The 17,720-nt window shown below is 48.0% G+C and overlaps 1 protein-coding gene across 3 annotated transcripts in view; it reads left to right on the top strand.

Annotated features, from left to right (window-relative positions):
- The window catches only part of HTR1D (5-hydroxytryptamine receptor 1D), a 54,889-nt gene extending 37,548 nt beyond the window's left edge, over window positions 1-17,341 (top strand). For all 3 annotated transcript variants that reach the window (XM_058443697.1, XM_058443698.1, XM_032761004.2), the window contains exons 3-4: window positions 11,440-11,498; window positions 14,995-17,341. In XM_058443697.1, coding sequence (XP_058299680.1) covers window positions 15,774-16,907 — 1,134 coding nt within the window. In that variant the 5' untranslated portion in view covers window positions 11,440-11,498; window positions 14,995-15,773 and the 3' untranslated portion in view covers window positions 16,908-17,341. The remainder of the gene's footprint in view (window positions 1-11,439; window positions 11,499-14,994) is intronic.
- The last annotated feature ends 379 nt before the right edge of the window (window positions 17,342-17,720 follow it).

Genomic DNA, 17,720 nt, shown 5'->3' with positions numbered 1-17,720 from the left:
TATCTCCAGGGTCTTAGGCAAGCCATTTCTCTGAGCCTCACTTTCCTCCCCTGGGAAGTGGGAATAATTGATAATAATAATAGGATTGACTACAGAGGGTTTCGGTCAGACTTAAATGAGTTAATACATGAGAAGCTTAGAACAGTGCCTGGCACATAGTAAACTCTCAATAAATGTTGGCCACTACTTTACTACTGGGGCCATTCCGACCCCTCCTCATCCCCATGCCCACATAGCGCCCCCCCCACCCCCTCTACTGTCCCAACCCCCTCCCTGGAAATGCACTTCCCTGAGGACAGACTCCTGACATGAGCCCTAGGGAGCAATATCACCCCTACTGAGAGCCACTGCTAGAGCAGGACTGACCAATAGATTATAACGTGAGTGACAAATGTGATTTTTCAATTTAGGAAATTTCAAAGTAACCACATTTTTAAAAAGTGAAAATAGGCTGGGTGCGGCAGCTCACGCCTGTAATCCCAGGCACTTTGGGAGGCCGAGGTGGGCAGATCACCTGAGGTCGGGAGTTGGAGACCAGCCTAGCCAACATGGTGAAACCCTGTCTCTACTAAAAATACAAAAATTAGCCAGGCATGCTGGTGGTGCGCACCTGTAATTTCAGCTACCCAGGAGGCTGAGGCAGGAGAATTGCTTGAACCAGGGAGGAAGAGGTTGCAGTCAGCTGAGATTGTGCCACTACACTCCAGCCTGGGTGGCAGAGCAAGACTGTCTCAAAAAAAAAAAAAAAAAAAAAAAAAGTGAAAATTGTATATATTCTATCAACCTACTACATCCAAAATATTACCATTTCAACATGTAACTGATACATTTATTAGTGAGATATTTTACATACTTTTTTTGAACCGGGTACATCTCAGGGTCTATATTTCAAGCGCCCAATGGCTACACATGGCCAATAGTGGCTATTTTATATCTGAACGTTGGCTCTCAATCCCAGCTGTGCCATATATTACCTGTGTGGCCGGGAGCCAGTAATTTTACCTCTCTGGACCTCAGTTTCTTTGTCTGTAAAATGGGCGCACTAATTCATTTCCCCCACCCCCAATTAGTAATAATAGGAGCAGTTGGTGATTTTTCTTTTTCTTTTTGAGACATCCTGCCTGGCTAATTTTTTTTTCTTTTTCTTTCTTTCTTTCTTTTTTTTTTTTTTTTTTGAGATGGCGTTTCGCTCTTGTTGCCCAGGCTAGAGTGCAATGGCATGATCTTGGCTCACTGCAACCTCCGCCTCCTGGATTCAAGCGATTTTCCTGCCCCAGCCTCCCAAGTAGCTGGGATTACAGGCATGTGTCTCCATGCCCAGCTACTTTTGTATTTTTAGTAGAGACAGGGTTTCACCATGTTGGTCAGGCTGGTCTCTAACTCCTGATCTCAGGTGTTCTACCCGCTTCGACCTCCCAAAGTGCTGGGATTACAGGCATGAGCCACCGTGTCTGGCCACCTGGCTAATTTTTGTATTTTTTGTAGAGATGGGTTTTTGCCATGTTGCCCAGGCTGGTCTCGAACTCCTGGGCTCAAGCAATCTGCCCACTTCTACCTCCAAAAGTGCTGGGATTATAGGCATGAGCCACCATGCCTGGCCAGATGGTAAGAATTTAAAATCTCTTTACCCACTTTCCCACAGCATGGGCGAATATAGTGAGTTGTTAACTTCAAAGGCTCACGCCTATAATCCCAGCACTTTGGGAGGCCGAGGCGGGCGGATCACCTGAGGTCAAGAGTTTGAGACCAGCCTGACCAACATGGTGAAACCCTGTACAAAATTTACCAAGGTGTGGTGGTGCATGGTGTAATCCCAGCTACTCAGGAGGCTGAGGCAGGAGAATTGCTTGACCCTGGTGGGTGGAGGTTGCAGTGAGCCGAGATTGCACCACTGTACTCCAGCCTGGGTGACAGAGCAAGACTCCGCCTGCAAAGGCCTTGAAAACAGGTTTCACCTGTCTGACTTTTTTAAGGTAGCCAAATTGTCAGTGATGAAGATAACTAGGTATCATCCAGGCCAGTGGTTTTTCATCTTGGTTTCACCTTAGAAGCACTTGAGAAGTTTTCAAAAATCAGTGCCTGGGCTCTGCCCCTCGGAGGGTGAGGCCTAGATATCTGTTGTTTTTAACAGATTTTTTTTTTTTCTTGAGACGGAGTCTCACTCTGTTACCCAGGCTGGAGTGCAGTAGCATGATCTCAGCTCACTGCAACCTCTGCCTCCTGGGTTCAAGCGATTCTCCTGCCTCAGCCTCCTGACTAGCAGGGACTACAGGCACATACCACCACACACCACACCCAGATAATTTTTGTATTTTTTTTTTTAGTAGAGACGGGGTTTCTCCATGTTGGCCAGCTGGTCTCGAATTCCTGACCTCAAGTGATCTGCCTGCCTTGGCCTCCCAATGTCCTGAGATTACAGGTGTGAGCCACTGTGCCCGGCCTGACTTGTATTTTTAAAGCTCTCCCAGGTAGGTGATTCTGATGCTCACCAAGAGAATCTCTGATCTGGTCCAACTACCTCATTTTCAAGTTGGAGAAACTGAGGCTCAGAGGAGGGACTGACTTATCTTAGGTCACACAGAAAGTTAGCAGCAAAGCCAAGCTAAAGCCCAGGGCCTCTGCCTCTCAGGCGTGTGCTCTGTTCTCAGGGCCCATTCCCCACCAGTTTCTGGAGCCTTTCATAGACAGATATTGATCCCTTGCTCTGGGCCAGGCATCAGGGCTATAGGGGTGAATGAGACATGGTCCCTACACTCAAGGAGCTCCTGTTACTGTGTCAGAGTCAGTCCAATATGGTGAGAGCTAGGGTGGCAGGCTCTCAGGAAAGGGGTACCTGAGCCAAGCTGGGCTTGGGGGGAGGATAGGGAAAGTTTCCTGGGGAGACACCAGAGCCTAGCTCTGAAGGGTGACTTGGAATTAGGCAGCCAGAGGACTGAAGAAAGGACATTTTCCAGTCAGAGGACACAGCAGGGACAATGGATCAGCAGGAAACAGCACTGGAGCCTGGGAAATGGCAGGAGGGTACTGGTAGAAGAACAGGCAGGTCTGTGCTGCTGGAGTGTGCAGGTCACAGCTAGCTATGCTGGGAGATGGGGTTGGAGATGGAAGGAAACACCAGTTCATGAAGAGTCTCTTAAACCAAGCTGTGAAGCCTGGGCTTAATCCCAGGTGCAGAGGGAGCTGCTGGAGGATTTTAAGGGAGTGACCTGGTCAGATTTAGTTGAAAGGAAGATTCTGGGCCGGACACGGTGGCTCATGCCTGTAATCCCAGCACTTTGGGAGGCCAAGGTGGGCGGATCACGAGGTCAGGAGATCGAAACCACGGTGAAACCCCGTCTCTACTAAAAATACAAAAATTAGCCGGGCGTGGTGGCGGGCACCTATAGTCCCAGCTACTCGGGAGGCTGAGGCAGGAGAATGGCATGAACCCGGGAGGCGGAGCTTGCAGTGAGCCGAGATTGCGCCACTGCACTCCAGCCTGGGTGACGGAGCGAGACTCCATCTCAAAAAAAAAAAAAGAAAGGAAGATTCTGGGTGGGATATGGTTAGAGAATGGAGAGGAGCCAGGGATGGAGGCTGGGAGACTGCTGAAGCCAGGAGGGATGGTTTCACTCTCCTGAAACAGAACAGTGGCAGTAGGAGTGGAGAGGGGAGAGAAGAGTCAAGGCACAGTTAGGTGTGGGCAGTAGAATGGACAGAATTCAGTCATTCAATGAATGAAGAGGCCAGGTGTGGTGGCTCATGCCTATAATCCCAGCACTTTGGGAGGCTGAGGAGGGTGGGTCACCTGAGGTCAGGAGTTTGAGACCAGCCTGACCAACTGATGAAACCCCATCTCTACTAAAAATACAAAATTAGCCGGACCTGGTGGCATATGCCTGTAATCCCAGCTATTCGGGAGGATGAGGCAGGAGAATCACTTGAACCCGGGAGGCGGAAGTTGCAATGAGCTGAGATAGTGCCATTGCACTCCAGCCTGGGCAACAAGAGTGAAACTCTGTCTCAAAAACAAAACAAAAACACACACTTAATGAATGAAGGGACTTTATCAATTGGCTATTGCTGTGTAACAAGCTACCCTCAAACTCGGTGAATTAAAACAACAGCATTTATTACTACAAATCATGTATTTGGAGGTTGGCTGATTTAATCTGAACCTGGCTGGGTATTTCTTTTTTTTCCCATAGGTTCTTGGGGAACAGATGGTATTTGGTTACATGAATAAGTTCTTTAGAGGTGATTCATGAGATTTTGGTGAACCCATCACCCAAGCAGCATACACTGCACCCTATTTGTAGTCTTTTATCCCTTGCCCCGCTCCCAACCTTCCCCCCAAGTCCCCAGAGTCCATTCTATCATTCTTATGCCTTTGCGTCCTCATAGTTTAGTTCCCATATATCAGTGAGAACACACAATGTTTGGTTTTCCATTCCTGAGTACTTCACTTAGAATAACAGTCTCCAGTTTCATCCAGGTTGTTGCAAATGCCGTTAATTCAATCCTTCATTCCATCGTAGAAATCACAGTTTGCTTTATCCACTTGTTGATTGATAGGCATTTGGGTTGGTTCTATGATTTTGCAATTGAGAATTGTGCTGCTATAAACGTGCATGTGCACGTATCTTTTTTGTATAATGACTTCTTTTCCTCTGGATAGATACCCTTGGCTGGGTATTTCTGCTGATCTTAGCTGGGCTCACACGTGTGTCTGCTGGTTGTGTGAGAGGCTCTGTTCTAGGCCGGGTTTGGCTGGAACAGCTCTGCTCCATGTCCTTGTCTCTACCTGCAGGGACCAGTGTGCTAGCCCAGGGATGTTCTTCTCATGGCAATGACAGAGTGCAAGCCGAAACATACACAGCCTCTAAAGGACTACATTTGGCACTGGCTTACTGTCACTTCTGCCTCATTCTGTTGGCCATAGCGAGTCCATGCTGAACCCAGAATCAAGGGACAAAAAAAATACTCCTTTTGATGGGGGCAGGGAGAGGTGGCACAGGGCAGTAGAAGCATTGAGCTGAGCTGAGAGGGACACCAAACTGCCATGTGGTCTTGGGCAAGTCACCTACCTCTCTGTCACTCGTGACAGTCATGTGACATTGGTGCTGTTATTGTTTGCATTTTCCACATGAAAAAAATGAGTGCGGCCGGGCGCGGTGGCTCATGCCTGTAATCCCAGCACTTTGGGAGGCCGAGGCGGGTGGATCACGAGGTCAGGAGATCGAAACCATCCTGGCTAACACAGTGAAACCCCGTCTCTACTAAAAATACAAAAATTAGCCGGGCGTGGTGGTGGGCACCTGTAGTCCCAGCTACTCGGGAGGCTGAGACAGGAGAATGGCGTGAACCTGGGAGGCAGAGCTTGCAGTGAGCCGAAATTGCACCACTGCACTCCAGCCTGGGTGACAGGGCGAGACTCTGTCTCAAAAAAAAAAAAAAAAAAAAAAAGAGAGATTGGGTAATTTATAAAGAAAGAGGCTGAATTGACTCACAGTTCCACATGGCTGCGGAGGCCTCACAATCACGGTGAAAGGCAAAGGAGGAGCAAAGTCATGTCTTACATGGCAGCAGGCAAGTGCTAATTTTTTTTAACATTTTTTTCTAGAGACTGGGTCTCCCTGTATTGCCCAGGCTGGTCTCAAACTCTTAACCTCAAGCAGTCCTTCTGCCTCGGCCTCCCAAAGTACTGGGATTATAGGTATGAGCCACTGTGCCTGGCCCCGTTCTACTGTAGATGTTTGTTTAGGTAGTTTGCAGTTTGGGGTTGTTATGAATAGTGCTGCTATGAACAATTCTTGCATATATCTTTTGGTAGACGTACATACATGTTTTTCTTGGGTGTACAGCTAGGAATGGAAGTACTGGGCTGGAAGTTTGGTGACTTTTTATTTTCTATGTTTCACAGAGGTTTTTGTTTGTTTGTTTGTTTTAAGACAAGGGCTCACTCTGTCACCCAGGCTAGAGTGCAGTGGCACCATCATAGCTCACTGTAACCTCAAACTCTTGGGCTCAAGCAGTACTCCCACCTCAGCCTCCCAAGTAGCTGAGACTACAGACGCATGCCACCATGCCTGGCTAATTGTTAAATATTTTGGAGAGATGAGGTCTCGCTATGTTGCTCATGCTGGTCTCAAACTCCTGGCCTCAAGTGATCTCACTTCATCCTCCCAAAGCACTGGGATCACAGGCGTGAGCCACCATCCCCTGCCCATTTTCCAGATTTTATGATTAGAGAAACTGAGGTGCAAGACTGATTTGCTTACACCTCAAGATAGTGATTAGATTTTAAAACTGGCACTCAGATATAGGTAGAAAGAGAGAGCATGAGATGGGGGAGATGCATACACGTACACACACACCCATACCCATGTTAAAACTTTCCAGATTTGGCCGGGCGCGGTGGCTGATGCCTGTAATCCCAGCACTTTGGGAGGCCGAGGTGGGCGGATCACCTGAGGTCAGTAGTTTGAGACCAGCCTGGCCAACATTGTGAAACCCCATCCCTACTAAAAATAAAAAAATTAGCCAGGCATGGTGGCCAGCTACTCCAGAGGCTGAGACAGGAGAATCGCCCGAACCCGCGAGGCGGAGGTAGCATTGAGCCGAGATTGCCCCACTGCACACCAGCCTTGGCGACAGAGTGAGGCTCTGTCTCAAAAAAAAAAAAAAAAAAAGAAAGAAACTTTTCAGATTCTTCCCCACACATATTCTATCCAACCCTCATTATATCTCTGGGAGGTAGACTTGATACCCTGATTTTTGCAGAGGAGAAAACTGAGGCTGTAGGAGGTCCCATGCAGGAGAGAGAATGAGATGAAATAACAGCTGTGGGTGCATTTTGTAAAATATAAAGCCCTGTCCAGATTTGCGCCGAGTGGTTTCTCCACAGAGCTCACTCATCTGTATACACAGCTTCTACAGAAAGAACAGCCACAAATTACTCTGTGGGGGCTGTATTCTACTGCAACAAATCTTTTTATCACAGAGCCTTATTTTTTTCTTCCAAAAAGATGAGACTGGCTTCTAAGGACACATTAAACCCATACATCCTTTTTGTTCTGGCAAGGTTTTATGACTCACTTAGTTAAAGAGCCCTCAGAAAGTGGAGGTGACAGATCTTCCTGCAGGCTGAATGAGCCCCGGATAGGAAGCTTTTGTAAGAGGCCAGCTTTTGCTTTTGTAAGAGGCCAGCTTTTGCTGGCCGGGTGCGGTGGCTCATGCATGTAATCGCAGCACTTTGGGAGGCCGAGGCGGGTAGATCCCGCAGCACTTTGGGAGGCCGAGGCGGGTAGATCCCCCAGCACTTTGGGAGGCTCAGACGAGCAGATCCCTTGAGGCCAGCCTGGCCAGTACGAAACCAGCCTGGCCAACATGGTGAAACCCCCTACTAAAAATACAAAAATTGGTCGGGCGTGGTGGCGCATGCCTGTAATCTCAGCTACACAGGAGGCTTAGGCAGGGGAATAGGTTGAACCTGGGAGGCAGAGGTTGCAGTGAGCTGAGACTGGGTCACTACACTCCAGCCTGGGCAACAGAGTGAGACTCTGTCTCAAAAAAAAAAAACAAAAAACAAAAAACGAAAAATAAAACAAAAATTAAAAAAGTACCTGCTGTGTGCCAGCCGCTGTGCTAGGCGTGTTCTCCCCACTTCACTGAAGCCACATCACAATTCTGGGTGAAAGATGTCATTATCCCAATTTACAGATGAGGAAGAAGGGCCCAGGAGGTGAAAGGACTTGGACCCCACAGTAGGGACTGGTTGGTGGGAAGGAACCAAAAGTCCCCCGTCTTGGCTGGGCACAGTGGCTCAGCCTCTAATCCCAGCACTTTGGGAGGCTGAGGCAGGAGGATTGCTTGAGCCCAGGAGTTCCATACCAGCCTGGGTAACACAGGGAAACCCCATCTCTACAAAAACATATTGAAAATTTGCTGGGCATGGTGGTTTGTGCCTGTAGTCCCAGCTACTTGGAGGGCTGAGGTGGGAGGATCACTTGAACCTGGGAGATCGAGGCTGCAGTGAGAGCCATGATCGTGCCACTGCACTCCAACCTGGACAACAGAGGAAGTCCCTGCCTCTTAAAATGAAAAAGAAGAAGAAGAAAGTTCCTTGTCTTACTACCATTTCTCAGAGGCTACTGTGTCCATGTGAACTGGCTCAGCTGGGAAAACATGAGTTGGTACAAATGAGGTTTCCTGGATAGAAGGTTGCTCACGGACATACAGGGATGGGAAGGAGTATTCCCTGGCCTGGAAGCCTCCTTCCTTCTCCTCTCCCAGGACAGGTGGTTCCTCTCCCTCAGCTTCTTTCTCTGCTCCATTCTCCTGCCCCTCTCTACAGACCTGTTTTTTGTTTACCTTTGGCTTTTCTATTCCCCCAAAACCTTCCGTGGCTTTGGTAAAGGCTGCGGCCAGACTCCAGCCTCAGGACCCTTGGCCTGCAGATTTATCTTCCCCCATCTTCTATCCAGCCCAGCTCCCCATGGTCTCCATTCTAAATTCCCAAGAGAGAATCTGATTGGCTCATTTTGGGTCACATGTCCACCCTGGTCCAATCAGCTGTGATCAAAAGTGGTCTCTGGAACACGCTGGGATTGGGACATAAGTCTGTCTGTCTGCTTTTCTCTTTCCACCCCTCTTCAGAGATGCCAGAGCTGGGAGAGTCATGCTGTGGCTGGAGTCCATGTGATCTGGACTTCAGGGGAGACGCTTGTGGCCTGGAGGTGGAGGCGGGGGCCGAGAAAGGTCCTTGCTTCTGCTGCTGCTGTCATGGCCCCTGGGAAAATGGGTAGGCAGGGAGGAAGCTCCTTGGTATGTCTGGGTTTCTGACAATGGCAGACATCTCTCACCAAAACGGGCAGTGATACTTTGTTTCTGGTGAGGGAAGTGATCTTGTTGCCTGGAGACCTGAATTTGGTTGGATGCACCATAGAGAACCCGGAGAAGTCACATTTGTGGTCACCATTTACTACAAGGCCAGGCGTGGTGGCTCAGGCCTACAATCCCAACACTTTGGGAAGCCAAGGTGAAAGGATCACTTGAGGCCAGGAATTTGAGACCAGCCTGGGCAACACAGGGAGACCCTATCCATAAAGAAAGAAAGAAATAAACAAACAAAAAGAAGCTATTGACTATGTTGAGCATTTGGTTTCCATGATATTGACAGTTCTCCCCAAACTCCTGTGAGATTTGGATTATCATCTCCATCACTGAGGCAGTGCAGACTCAGAGAGGTGAAGTGATTTGCCCAGTGGCCACGGCAAGAAAGCAAAGCAACAGGAATTGAGACCTGAGAATGCCTGCTCTTAGCCACTGGACTCCTTCTTTGTTAGCATCATGACATTTGTCCAGGACTCCACTGTTTACAGCACAACACATACATGATCTTGCTGGCTCCACTCAATACTCCTTTGGGACAGCAGAGCCAGGCTTTTGTTCCCATTTCACCAAGGAAGTAACTAAGGGTCAAAGAGGCTGTGCTTTGCCCATGGTTACCCAGCTGGTCAGTGGCAGAGCTGGGACCAGAATGCAGATCTTCTGCACTAAAAATTATCAATAGGTATTAATGTATCAATATATTATTGCTGATAATAGGGTTCTTTTTCATAATATACAAAATAGATTGAGAAAAATTACATATACTACGGAGCGCGGTGGCTCAGGCCTGTAATCCCAGCACTTTCGGAGGCTGAGGTGGGCAGATCACATGAGGTCAGGAACTCAACACCAGCCTGGCCAACATGGTGAAACCCCACCTTTACTAAAAATACAAAGATTAGCCAGGCATGGTGGTACGCACCTGTAGTCCCAGTTACTCAGGAGGCTGAGGTGGGAGGATCACTTGAACCCGGAAGGCGGAGGTTGCAGTGAGCAAAGATTTGCATCACTGCATTCCAGGCTGGGTGACAGAGGAAGACTCCTTCCCCCCCAAGAACAAAAAAGAAAGAAAGAAAAATCACAAATACATCATTCTCTACAAAGCAGTACACACACACACACACACACACACACACACACACACACACACACACGAATAACAATTAATATTAATGTACTCACCACCTACTTAAAAAATACAACATCAGGCTGGGCTTGGTGGCTGATGCCTATAATCCCAACTTTGGGAGGCCAAGTTGGGAGGATCACTTGAGCCCAGAAGTTCAAGGTTGCAGTGAGCTATGACTGTGCCACTATACCTGGGTGACAGAGCAAGACCCTCTCTCTAAAAAAAAAAAAAAAAAAAAAAAAAAAAAAAAAAAAAGACCAGTCATGGCGGCTCACACCTGTAATCCCAGCACTTTAGGAGGCCAAGATGGGAGAATTGCTTGAGTCCAGGAGTTTGAAGACAAGCCTGGACAACATAGGGAGACCCCATCTCTACAAAAAAATTTAAAAATAACTTAGGAGTGGTAGTGTGTATCTGTGGTCCCAGCTACTCAGGAGGCTGAGGTGGGAGGATCACTTGAGCCCAGGAGGTCAAGACTGCAGTGAGCTGTGATCATGCCCCTGCACTCCAGCCTAGGTGACAGAGTGAGACCCTTTCTCAAACAGGCCTGGCGTGGTGGCTCACGCCTATAATCCCAGCACTTTGAGAGGCCAAGGCAGGCTGGCCAATATGGCAAAACCCCGTCTCTACTGAAAAAAAACATACAAAAATTAGCCGGGCATGGTGGTACACACCTGTAATCCCAGCTACTTGGGAGGCTGAGGCAGGAGAATCGCTTAAACCGGGGAGATGGAGGTTGCAGTGAGCTGAGATCGTGAAAAGAACATAACTGAAACTTTTAAAACCCTTTATGGGCCGGGCGCGGTGGCTCACGCTTGTAATCTCAGCACTTTGGGAGGCCGAGGCAGGCGGATCACGAGGTCAGGAGATGGAGACCACGGTGAAACCCCGTCTCTACTAAAAATACAAAAAAAATTAGCCGGGCATGGTGGTGGGCGCCTGTATTCCCAGCTACTCGGAGAGGCTGAGGCAGGAGAATGGCGTCAACCCGGGAGGCGGAGCTTGCAGTGAGCCGAGATAGCGCCACTGCACTCCAGGCTGGGCGACAGAGCGAGATTCCGTCTCAAAAAAAATAAATAAATAAAAAATAAAATAAAATAAAACCCTTTATATTCCTTCTTCCTTTTCCCTCCAGGAGTAACCACTATCCTGAATTTTATATTTATAATTTTTTTGCTTTTCCTTATGGTTTTGCCACATATATTTATCTCCCTAACAGTTTGTTTCTTCTTGCATGTTTTTGACTTTGGCACTCTGCCTTGTTTGTGACAATCACCATTTTGGTATGTGTAGCTGTGGTTTACTCTGTTTTGCTTCTCTGTAGCCCTCCATCATAGGAATACGCCATATGCTACCATTCTGCTGTTGATGGACGTTTGGTTGTTTTTAGTTGTTTGCTATTTCATGCTACTAAGACCATTCTTGTTTCTGTCTTCTAGTGAACACAGAAGAGTTTCTCTGCCATGCATACCCAACAGTGGAATTGTTGAATCATGAGGTAGTCATCACATCTTTAGTTTTATGAAATAATACCAAATTGTTTGCTTATGAAGTTTCTCCAATTTTTACTCTACTAGTGGTAGAAAATTGCTCCACACTTTTTTTTTTTTTTTTTTTTTGAGACAGAGTCTTGCTCTGTCACCCAGGCCGGAGTGCAGCAGCGCGATCTTGGCTCGCTGCAAGCTCTGCCTCGTGGGTTCATGCCATTCTCCTTCCTCAGCCTCCTGAGTAGCTGGGACTACAGGCGCCTGCCACCGCACCCGGCTAATTTTTTTTTTTTGTATTTTTAGTAGAGACGGGGTTTCACCGTGGTCTCGATCTCCTGACCTCATGATCCACCCGCCTCGGCCTCCCAAAGTGCTGGGATTACAGGTATGAGCCACTGCGCCTGGCCCACACTTTTTTTTTTTTTAAGAGACAGGGTCTCACTGTGTTGCCCAGGCTGGTCTTGAACTCCTGGGCTCAAGCAATCCTCCTGCCTCAGTCTCCCAAGCTCCACACTCTTATTAACTGACATGATATGATCAGATTTAAAATGTTGTACTTTTCTACTAGGTGAAAATGGTATCTTGTTGTCATTTTGATTTTTCTTTCTTTTTTTTTTCTTTTGTATAAAATAGATAGTCTTGCTATGTTGCCCAGGCTGGTCTTGAACTCCTGGGCCCAAGCCGTCCTCCCACCTGGGCCTCCCAAAGTGTTGGGATTACTGGCATAAGCCACCACACCCGGCCTTCATTGTCATTTTAATTTTTTTTTGTTTTTAGGTGGAGTCTTGCTCTGTCGCCCAGGTTGGAGTGCAATGGCGTGATCTTGGCTCACTGCAACCTCTGCCTCATGGATTCAAGTGATTCTCCTGCCTCAGCCTCCTGAGTAGCCGGGTGCCCACCACCATGCCCAGCTAATTTTTGCATTTTAGTAGAGATGGGGTTTCACCATGTTGGCCAGGCTGGTCTCGATCTCCTGACCTCAGGTGACCCACATGCCTCAGCCTCCCAAAGTGCTGGGATTACAGGTGTGAACCACCACGCCTGGCCTGTATTTTTTATTTTATTATTTGAAGTGTGATGGGAAAGAGATAGTTGCTTATAGACTACAGTCCATGTCTCCAAAGGTAGCTAGATGATGAGAAATTCTCCTACCTTTGTTCACAATGGAGAGGGATAGCAGACAGGAGAGGAGACAGCCTCTGAATTGTGTTACTTCTTGCAAAGCTACAGCCTAGCCTTCCTAACCAAATCTGTCTGCTCCTGTCCCTGTGTCCCTGTCCTTCTTCCCAAGATGTTGCCAAGGGCTGGAGGGCTTGCATGCACACCAGCCCCTTGAGCCTTTCTGAACCCACGCCATTCGCTGAAATGAGGTCACTGGAATGCTTGGAACTCAAGGAGTGACCGCATGAGTTTGTGGGGCAGGCACACCAGGCTTCCGTGGGAAATGACGCACCTCAGTCACCCAGACTGTCTGCAGGGGAGAAAGTTTCAAACGCGCCAACCAGAATTCACATTTTCCATGTGAACCAAAATGGGAGCAAAACTTCAGCCAGAGGCTTTTGGGGTGGAGCCTGGGGCGAGTGGGGGCAGGAGCGGGTCATCACACCAGCTATACGCGCATGCCTTAAGGCTTTTCATCCTCAACTGAGGCAATGTAGGCAAGCGTAGAAATTTCTTGAGGGCTCTGGACCTGGTTTTTCCACTTCCAGCCAGGTGGCCTTGGGCAGGTAACATCACCTCTTTGAGCATTGGTTGGGCCATTATAAGTTGGGAGCCATGTTGCCCACTTTACAGGTTGGATGACTGTTAGCCCCAAAGCTAGCTCAGTGCCTGGAATATAGCAAGAGCTCTTCAAAAGATATTGTTATAATATCCTTTAAATTGTAATATATGTTTTGGAGTTGGTGGCTTAGGATTGGTTTTCTTAAATTGAGGCTTTCCCCTCTCCTCCAGGCAGATTTTTTTTAAATGAACCACCCACAAATTTGGGGAGTGGGAGGGAAAATACTGCATTGCAGGTTTAGCTGCTGCTGCTGCTTTTTTTTTTTTTTTTTTTTTTTTTTTTTGGCAGAGTTTCACTCTCATTGCCCAGGCTAGAGTATAATGGCACGATCTTGGCTCACCGCAACCTCCGCCTCCTGAGTTCAAGCAATTCCCTTGCCTCAGCCTCCCGAGTAGCTGGGATTATAGGCATGCACCACCACGCCTGGCTAATTTTGTATTTTTAGTAGAGACGGGGTTTCTCCATGTTGGTCAGGCTGGTCTCGAACTCCCGACCTCAGGTGATCCACCCGCCTTGGCCTCCCAAAGTGCTGGGATTACAGGCAAGAGCCACCACGCCCAGCTGGTGATTGATTTTTAAAACATTAAGAAGCTAAAGCCGCTCACACCTGTAATCCCAGCACTTTGGGAGGTCAAGGCTGGAGGATCGCTTAAGTCCAGGAGTTTGAGACCAGCCCTGGCAACATAGCAAGACCCTGCCTCTATGAAAACAAATAAACAAATAAAAAATAATTAGCTGGGCACGGTGGTGTGCACCTGTAGTTCCAGCTACTTGGGAGGCTAAAGTTGGAGGGTCACTTGATCCAGGAGGTCGAGGCTGCAGTGAGCTGTGGTCATGCCACCACACTGTAGCCTGGGGGACAGAGCTAGATCCTATCTCAAAATAAATAAATAAACAAATGATTTTTTAAATTACTGGTTTATTATATAGGATTCAAATGAACAACCAGAAGAAAAGGTACATAGGACAAGGTCTGAAAAAGCTTCAAGGGGCCAGCCACAGTAGTTCATGCCTGTAATCCCAGCACTTTGGGAGGCCAAGGCAGGCGGATCATGAGGTCAGGAGTTTGAGACCAGACTGGCCAACATGGTGAAACCCCGTCTCTACTAAAAATACAAAAATTAGCTGGGCATGATGGCATGTGCCTGTAGTCCCAGCTACTCGGGAGGCTGAGGCAGGAGAATCGCTTGAACCCAGGAGGCAGAGGTTGCAGTGAGCCAAGATTGCGCCACTGCACTATAGCCTGGCAACAGAGCGAGACTCCATCTCAAAAAAAAAAATTATTCATGCTCACTATAGGACATTTGGAAAATTCAAATGAGTAGAAAAAAGGCCACCACCCCCCATACTTTGTAGAGAAATACATTGTAACAATTTGGTTTCTTTCCTGATGGCCTTTATCTTTCCCTTGGTACAGTTTTATTTTGTTTCCATTGTTGCTAAATAAATAGAATGATGCTTTCTGATTCACAACTTACAGAGCTGATTTCATGTACTTCTAACAAGCTTGTGATGATTCCAAAAACTACGACACTTTGTCCCCTCTGGGAATTGCATGGGTGGGGCACATCACCCTCCTCTGTATTCTGCTACTTTTTAGAATGCCAGTTTCACAGCACCATGGCCAGCTTTAAGTAGTATCTTTTTAATCATGTAGTTCATTTCAGGCTTCCACATTGTCCTTCTAGAACCTAACTCTATTTTTTTTCTTTTTTAAACCCCAGATCTTCTGAACGTGTCCCCGCTCCGTGAGCCCACAGTGATCTGTTTGTTTTGCCTGGTCCCAGCTTATGCATTCTTCGAGTCTTGGTAACCAGGATGTTTTGTCTGTTCAGGCTCTAAAACAATCAGTGGGATAGGAACCGAAGTTAAGTAGCTTAGGATGCGTCAAAATGAACCTGGGAAAACTGCGAGCTGCTGTGCTGACTGGACTGCTTCTCTGAATCAGCTGGAACTTCTTTTTGTGTCTAGTTTTAAAAGCTCCTCAGAAGCAACCCTAAATCCAGAATCGTTTCAATTATTATGAGAGGAATTCTGAAGTTCTCATTAAACACACGAATGTCTCAAGCTTTGAACAGAGCCAGATGCCAAAGGCAAGAATCCCAGGGCATTGCCCACCTGGGTGTGATCCCCTGATAATTGTCTAACAAATTCAGCATGTGTGCCCTGGGCACGACCATCTGCTGGGAAAAGTTCCAGAACCCTGAGACATCTTGGGATTCCTGTGGTTTAGGAAAGACCTTTAACTACCAGCTGGTAGTTGTCTCAGCGTTCTTCAAATAGTCTGGTCTTGTTTAATATTTTTATTATTATTATTTAATTTTATTTTATTGCAGCTGTACTTAGAGAATAGTCCAGTCTTGAGACCTCTTCACTGTGGTCTGTTCTGGTGTACGGCTCCCACCAGTGCGAAGCAGAAGGATGACTTTGCTCTGTTGTCAGGACAACCTTGAAGGAAGGTGCCAAATGTGTGGAGGTCTGTGGGAAGAGAGAGCCACCTAGCATGTCCCCACTGAACCAATCAGCAGAAGGCCTTCCCCAGGAGGCCTCCAACAGATCCCTGAATGCCACAGAAACCCCAGAGGCTTGGGATCCCAGGACCCTCCAGGCGCTCAAGATCTCCCTTGCTGTGGTCCTTTCCATCATCACACTGGCCACAGTCCTCTCCAACGCCTTTGTACTCACCACCATCTTACTCACCAGGAAGCTCCACACCCCTGCCAACTACCTGATTGGCTCCCTGGCCACCACTGACCTCTTGGTTTCCATCTTGGTCATGCCCATCAGCATCGCCTATACCATCACCCACACCTGGAACTTTGGCCAAATCTTGTGTGACATCTGGCTGTCTTCTGACATCACGTGCTGCACAGCCTCCATCCTGCATCTGTGTGTCATTGCTCTGGACAGGTACTGGGCAATCACGGATCCCCTGGAGTACAGTAAACGCAGGACGGCTGGCCACGCGGCCACCATGATCGCCATCGTCTGGGCCATCTCCATCTGCATCTCCATCCCCCCGCTCTTCTGGCGGCAGGCCAAGGCCCAGGAGGAGATGTCGGACTGCCTGGTGAACACCTCTCAGATCTCCTACACCATCTACTCCACCTGTGGGGCCTTCTACGTTCCCTCAGTGTTGCTCATCATCCTATATGGCCGGATATACCGGGCTGCCCGGAACCGGATCCTGAATCCGCCCTCACTCTATGGGAAGCGCTTCACCACGGCCCACCTCATCACAGGCTCTGCAGGGTCCTCGCTCTGCTCGCTCAACCCCAGCCTCCATGAGGGGCACTCGCACTCGGCTGGCTCCCCTCTCTTTTTCAACCACGTGAAAATCAAGCTTGCTGATAGTGCCCTGGAACGCAAGAGGATTTCCGCTGCTCGAGAAAGGAAAGCCACTAAAACCCTGGGCATCATTCTGGGGGCCTTTATCATCTGCTGGCTGCCCTTCTTCGTGGTGTCTCTGGTCCTTCCCATCTGCCGGGACTCCTGCTGGATCCACCCGGCGCTCTTTGACTTCTTCACCTGGCTAGGCTATTTAAACTCCCTCATCAATCCAATAATCTACACTGTGTTTAATGAAGAGTTTCGGCAAGCTTTTCAGAAAGTTGTCCCTTTCCGGAAGGCCTCCTAGTCTTATTCGGTGATGACTCTTGTTATCTTTTATGTCCTGTAACCTCATCAGGATTGTCTTTTTTTTTTTTTAAATTATTTTCTGAGACTTGGATTAATTCATCATATCTTGAGTCTTGGTTCAATCAACAGAATTGTTCTTTTTCCTGTTGTTTTCTTAACTTCTGAAAGAGCTGTGGGTGGTGGGGGGCAGGAGGCAGGACTGATTTCACTACTTAGCATAATATTTTCTTTCTTTTTTTTTTTTCTTGAGACAAGAGTCTTGCCCTCTCGCCAGGCTGGAGTGCAGTGGCACAATCTCGGCTCACTGCAACCTCCGCGTCCCGGGTTCAAGAGATTCTGCCTCAGCCTCCAGAGTAGCTGGGACTACAAACGCGTGCCACCAGGCCCAGCTAATTTTTGTATTTTTAATAAAGACGGGGTTTCATCATGTTGGCCAGGGTGGTCTTGATCTCTTGACCTCGTGATCCGCCCGCCTCGGCATCCCAAAGTGCTGGGATTACAGGCATGAGCCACTGTGCCTGGCCAACATAATGTTTTCACAGTTCCTCTTTGTTGGAAGAAATGTGACCTATGAGATTCCCAGTTGATACAGTTCAGGTGAGAAGCTGTATCGACTTGACTATAGAAAAGACCCCAGGCTCAAAGGGCAGGCTCTCTGGTCTACCTGAGATCTATATGGAGCTTAAAGGAGGGTGGATAAGATTAATGACCTGAATTGAAAGAGAATTTGGAGCCAGGATGGGTCTCCATTCTGTGTGGCACCTTGATTGGAAAATAATATCCATGCGTTTCTTCCACTGAGTCTTTCTTA

The sequence above is a fragment of the Hylobates moloch genome, unplaced genomic scaffold (assembly GCF_009828535.3).
Source record: "Hylobates moloch isolate HMO894 unplaced genomic scaffold, HMol_V3 SCAFFOLD_9, whole genome shotgun sequence".
NCBI lineage: Eukaryota > Metazoa > Chordata > Mammalia > Primates > Hylobatidae > Hylobates > Hylobates moloch.
Note: the sequence above shows the minus strand (reverse complement) of the source record. Positions and strands in the feature narration are given on the sequence as shown.